The sequence below is a fragment of the Hypanus sabinus genome, chromosome 9 (genome assembly GCF_030144855.1).
Source record: "Hypanus sabinus isolate sHypSab1 chromosome 9, sHypSab1.hap1, whole genome shotgun sequence".
NCBI classification, from domain to species: Eukaryota; Metazoa; Chordata; class Chondrichthyes; order Myliobatiformes; family Dasyatidae; genus Hypanus; species Hypanus sabinus.
Window position 1 is genome coordinate 145487443 of NC_082714.1, and position 6621 is coordinate 145494063.

General features: G+C 40.8%; 1 protein-coding gene across 1 annotated transcript in view; it reads left to right on the top strand.

The window, feature by feature from the left end:
* manbal (mannosidase beta like) overlaps positions 1–6171 on the top strand; it is a 71033-nt gene extending 64862 nt beyond the window's left edge. The window contains exon 3 of the mRNA XM_059980745.1: positions 5007–6171. Within this exon, the coding sequence (XP_059836728.1) occupies positions 5007–5114 (108 nt within the window). The 3' untranslated portion in view covers positions 5115–6171. The remainder of the gene's footprint in view (positions 1–5006) is intronic.
* The last annotated feature ends 450 nt before the right edge of the window (positions 6172–6621 follow it).

Here is a 6621-nt window from a genome sequence, read left to right on the forward strand (position 1 = left end):
GTTCTGCCTGCATTTTGTGTGTAGCTCTAGATTCTAGTGTCTGCAGTCGCTTTCATTCCCAAGTCAAAGGGTTTTTTATCCCCCTAGTGTCATAAGATTTAACAGCTAGAAAACATCTGGCCCAACTCACCCGTGCACGGCAGCATAGCTGCTAGCGTAACTCCTTAGTGCCAGCAACAAGGGTTCAATTCCTGCTGCTGTCAGTAAGGAGTTTGTACACTCCCCCTGCAACTATGTGGGTTTCCTCTGGGTGCTCTGGTTTCCTCACATTCCAAAACGCATTCAGGGATTAGTAAGGATTAGAAAGTAAATGGCTATGCTATTAATCTTCAGTGATTAAGGGATAAGGATAATGATCAGGCTCCTGTAGGGTACAATGAAAGCAGATGCTACTCAGTTGCAAATTAGATCCATGCCTTAGATCTGGCTACCCCCAGATCTTCCTTGGACTGTGTGGGTCATTGATGCCGACAACACATTTCACTGTATCTTTCAATGTATATGTGATAAATGAAGTTAATCTTTATATTTTATTAATACCTTCACAGCCCTTGGTTGATCTCTATGCCTGAGCAACTCAAGTGCTCGTCTGGAAACCTAATGACTCTCAGTAACCCAGCTTCAAGCACAGTCTTAAGCAGTTCTTTCCAGCTGCTTACCACTATCTGTATGAAAAGAGACCCATCACCTTTTCCCCCTAAATCTATGTCCACTGGTTTTATCTCTCACTGATACGGGGTATCCCTGCAATCTTCCCTATCTGTACGCACATAACTTTATGTACCTCGGTTACGTCCGCACTTTATTTCTTGCACTCCAGGGAGAACTCCTGGTGTTCCTCCTTGTAAATGAGCTACTGCATCCCAGGAAACACCCAGATGAATCTCCTCTGCGCCCTCTCCAGCATCATCTGATACATTACTGACTAGAACAGTATTCTACATCAGGTCAGAATCAGAATCAGGTTTATTATCACTGGCATGTGTCATGAAATTTTATAAGGTTAGAGCATAAGATGTCTGCTTCTCTATTCAATGCCTTGAGAAATGCAGACTAATTTCCCATATGCCTTCCTAACCATGTTATCGACTTGCACTACCATCTTCAAGGATCTGTGGATAAGTTCTCTCTGTTCTTTTAATAATCCTTATGACCAACCCTGCTGTAGTATACATCTTAACCTCATTAGTGCTCCCAGGATGCATCACTGCTCATTTATCTGGATTAAACTCCAACTGCTAAATTTCATCTCATTTCACGTTACATTGATATCTCTCCTTTTTTATGCCCTGGACCAATACCATTAAGCAAGGGGTCCATGGATCCTAGGGTGAGAACGCCTGCTCTACATTCTGAGACTGCTTTTAACCACTCCGCCAATTTTCGTATCACCCACAGATATACTAATCTCGCCTCCCGTAATCACATGCAAATCATCCACGTGTATTGCAAGCTTCAGAGGTCCCAGCTCTGGTTCTTGCGGAATATCACTAGTCACAGGCTTCTGATCACAAAAAGTCCTGTCCTAGCACCCTGTCTCCTACTATTCCTTTTCAAAGTTCAAAGTAAATTAATTATCAAAGCACATAACAGTTACATGTCACAATGTACAACCCTGAGTTTCATTTTCTTGCAGGCATGAATTTCATGCCCAGGGTCTGCACATGAGCTCGTTCTCTGTAACTGGGGATTTTTAAGTTAGTTGCTGCAATTTGTCACTGTCTCATTTTGAACTGCTTAATTTAACATAGGTCAACCACTAAATCAGGGTTTGCAAGTACTGGTGTCATGCAGTCAATATTTCAATTGTGCATCAATACATCACCGTTCATAGAACTTTGGTCATTTTCCCAGAAATGTTTTACTCCCCCCCCCCCCCATCTGATTTGAAGCTAATGTGATTTATAGGCCAAAATTATGTTTTAGCTTTTCCTGTTAATTCTACTGAACCCCGGAATGGTTTCTTGTATGTTTCTATAATTGAGAAACTTTTCAATCAATGTTTACTATTTTTAGTCATTCCTCGGGAGGTTTTGCAAGCACAGAATCAATCAATGTGTTCAAAATGCAGTGACCATGAGTACTGCGCTTGTTCCAGTTCATGCTGCCCCTGACATCCCTCTGAAATATTAGAGGATGCATTTAATTACATAGAAGACTGTAGAAAATAACTTAAAGCTGGTTTAATAAATTGCATAAGGTATATAAATACTGCACCTTCATAGCACTTTGGTAAGACCTTACTTTCAGCATTTACAGTATAACAGTGGCCACTTTATTTGTACTTCATTAATGCAAATATCCAATCAGCCAACCATGTGACAGCAACTCAATGTATAGAAGCATCCGGTCATGATCAAGAGTTCGGTTGTTGTTCAGACCAAACACCAGGGTGGGGAAGAGATATGGTTTTACTGACTTTGATTGTAGAATGATTGTTGGTGTCAGAGGCTGTGGTTTGAGCATCTCAAACTGCTGATCGCCTGGGATTTTCGTACACAACGTTCTCTAGAGTTTACAAAGAATGGTGCAGAAATATTAAAAAACATACAGTAAGTGGCAGTTCTATGGGCAAAAATGCCTTGTTAAAGACAGAGGTCAGAGGAGAATGGTCAGAGGAGAGGTCAGTGGTTCAAGCTGACGGGAAGGTGATTGTAACTCAAATACAGTCGGCCCTCCTTATCCGCGGCTTCCGAATGCGCGGATTCAACCAACTGCGGACCAGGAAAACCCAGAAGTTCTCTCTCCAGCACTCGTTGTTTGAGCATGTACAGGCTGTTTTCTTGTTGTTATTCCTTAAACAATGCAGTACAACAACTATTTAGATAGCATTTACATTGTATTTGGTACTATAAGTAATCTAGAGATGATTTAAAAGTACAGACAGTCCCCGGATTATGAACGAGTTCCGTTCCTGAATCCATCTTTAAGTCGGATTTGAAGTCGGAACAGGTACATCCGGTATTATTCAGCGTCAGTTAGTCAAATGTTTGTCTTATTATTTAGTATATATTTTACCTTTCTATGCATATAAAACACTTAAGAAATGTATGTACTTCAATAATTAAACCACTGCATTGCTTAGTAATAATTGTAGCTTTCATCAGGGCAGGGCCTTTCTCAAGCTCCATTAAAATTGTTCCAATCGTTGACCGATGTAGCCTAACGCTTTTCCAATGACGTTTCACCTCTTTCTGATTGCTTTATTACTTCCACTTTATTTTCAATTGTGGATTCAGAGCTCTGATGCCAGGTCCTAATGTTCACCACACTGAGACAGGTTAAATATGGGACTTGAGCATCCGCGGGAGGTCCCGGAACCAATCCCCCACGGATAAAGAGAGCCGACTGTAATTGTACGTTACAATGGTGGTGTGTAGAAGAGCCTCTGAACACACAGCACATCAAATCTTGGAGTAGATGGGATATAGCAGAAGAAGACCATAAGCATATTGAAATACTCTCAGTGGCCACTTTATTAGGTACAGGAGGTGTGTGTATAAAGTACATATTCAGTTTCCCTTTCTCTCAATTCCTCCGTCTCCGCCGCATCTGCTCTCAGGATGAAGCCTTTCATTCTAGGACAAAGGAGATGTCTTCCTTTTTTAAAGAAAGGGGCTTCCCTTCGTCCACTATCAACTCTGCCCTCCATCACGTCTCCCGTATTTCACACACCTCTGCCCTCACCCCATCCCCCCGGCAGCCCACAGGGATAGAGTCCCCCTGGTCCTCACTTATCACCCTACCAGCCAACGGATCCAACGTATAATCCTCCGTAACTTCCGCCACCTCCTACGTGATCCCACCACCAGCCACATCTTCCCCTGCCCCCCACTCTCGGCTTTCCGCAGGGATCGCTCCCTACGCGACTCCCTTGTCCATTCATCCCCCCCATCCCTCCCCACCGACCTCCCTCCGGGCACATCGCTGCAAACGGAAGAAGTGCTACACCTGCCCCCACACTTCTTCCCTCACCACCATCCCAGGCCCCAGACAGTCCTTTCAGGTGAGGCACCACTTCACCTGCGAGTCAACTGGGGTGATATACTGTATCCGGTGCTCCCGATGTGGCCATTTATACATTGGCGAGACCCGCCGCAGTCTGCGAGACTGTTTCACCGAACACTGGCGCTCAGTCCTCCAGCAGTGGCGGGATCTACCTGTGGCCACAAACTTCAATTCCACAGACCACTCCCACTCCGACATGTCTGTCCATGGCCTCCTCTACCGTCAAGATGAGGCCACACGCAGATCAATAGAGCAACACCTTATCTCCCGCCTAGGTAGCCTCCTACCTGCTGGCATGAACATCCAACTCAGAGACCTCCGTTGATACCCCTGTCCCCCCCTCCCTTACCCCCATCCCTATCTATTATTTTAGTCTGGTTCTCTTTCTCTCTCTTTTTTCCCCCCTCACTATAATCTCCCCCCAGCCCTACCTTTCTCTTTTATTTCCCATAATTCTCCATCTTCCCCCAGCCCATTTCCCTCCAGCCTATCACTTCCTAGCTCTCTACTTTATCTCTCCCCCCACTTCTTATACCCCCTCGACCATCCCATGTTACTTCACTCCTGATGAAGGGTTTCGGCCCAAAACGTTGTCACTACCTCCTCCCATAGATGCTGTCTGGCCTGCTGAGTTCTGCCAGCATTTTGTGTTTTTATTTATTTCCAGCATCTGCAGTTTCACTCGTGTTGCCTTTGATATTCAGTTTCATTATGTTTGCTGCTTGGAGAGCCAATGGTAGGTTTGATTTCTGTTAGTGACCTGATGAGAGCTGAAACCTCTAATGGTTGCCATTAAAGTCATAAGCAATCATGTCAGTAATGAATTAGAAGTTTAAAGTTTAGATCTGATTTTTCATATGTTCAATAACTACTCATTTGCATAAATGGTCATTTCATTTCTTCAGTAGGGTTTATGCTGACACTTTATTAGAAAATGCCTAATATGAGGAAGTCAAAACCAAATTAAATATATTTGTTTTTTATCTTAACCTCATCAGGATTGGGAGCAATCTGAGCTGAAGCCTTCAGATAACAATAAAAAGCAGAAGCTTACAACTCCTTCATCAGGAAAGAAAGCAAAGAAAGAAAGCAAGAAAAAGAGATAAATCACAGGAAGTGCACCAGAAATGGAATAACAAGACTGTTTCTGTCTTCGTTCTCATTTTGTATTCATTGTTCCTGGAAATGTTTTTTTAATTCTCTGCTATTTATACATTTGATTTACACAGTTGTTTTTCACAAGTGTTTGAACCTAAAAATGTAATTTTCATATACTGTCTCTCTTGCAGCCTCTAGAGAATTAAAGAGCTACTAGCTTGTAACCAGCCTCCTTATGTTAGTCACTTCATTAGAAATATATGAATCACTACTACACGTTCTTCTACTTTGCAGTTCAACATAACCCCATTCTTATATACTACAAGGAAAATATTCTTTATTTTAAGTAGTCCCCAAATAGAAACGGTGCATAAATTTAACACTGGGCAGCAACACTACATATTTTTCAGTGATCAGGGTCAAATCATCCATCAAGTCACTGTGGGGAGTGAGGCACTAGATATGACTTAACATTTTTATTTGATAGGAAACGGTAAAGCATCAAGACCTTACATTTACATGAGAGCTCACTAGGTCTCCTGTAATAAATGTATGATGCTTCTCTGGAAGATCCCTTTGTTTTGTATTTTTTTAATAAAAAAGATTCTGTTACATAGAGAATTGAAAATTCTAACTTGATGTTCTGCTTGGCTAACTATAACTTGCACATTAGTAATGAATATTATCAAGTGCATTAAAATTAATTTCCAAATGTAACTGAAGCAGCCCCAGCAATGTGTTTAGATGAAAGAGCACCTAGGCTCAGTATTTTCTGTTTTGATCTATATGTAGTAAAACAGGTTGAAATGTATTTCTTACCTTCTTTATCCCTTAAAAATCCCCTTGTCTGCTGATTTAAAAATATAAACTCATTAGTTATTTTGTCTCTTGGTGCATTTTATTTTCATTGATAATCAATTTGAGATTTTCCATTAATTTTGAAACAGAAGTTCTTGACACAATTGTTCATATTAGAATTATAAATTATATCCAAACGTGTGGAATTTTTCAGATGTCATTCATCTTAAAATGACATGAAAGTTTTCCTCTGCATTTTCAAAATAAAATTAATAAAATGATGAATTTGTCTTCATTAACTTTTTTTTTCCTGGTTTACTTTATTTCCTATTCTGCTCAAATGGTGTGTTCATTGTAGTCAAACGTATTTTACTTTTATTTGATGTTGTTGCTACCTGGTTGAGTTCCTTAATGCTTTTTTATGTTTTTGAAGTGTAGAGACTTTTTTTCCAACAGTAGTTGCTATTATTAAGTGTTATTGGAATTTTCTTCATGTTAAGAACAGATGTTCTTGCTTTGTATTTATCAGAATAGAGCACACAAAATGGCACAATACAAATAGAGAACTAGAAAGGTACTTTAACATGACCAACAATGGTCAAATTTAACTATGGATAAAAATAAAAACCAATTAGGTGGAACATTTGGATGTAGTGCTTGAAGTAGCAACTACATTGCAGCCAGAATCTCAAATTGATAACTGTGGCCTGTGATGCA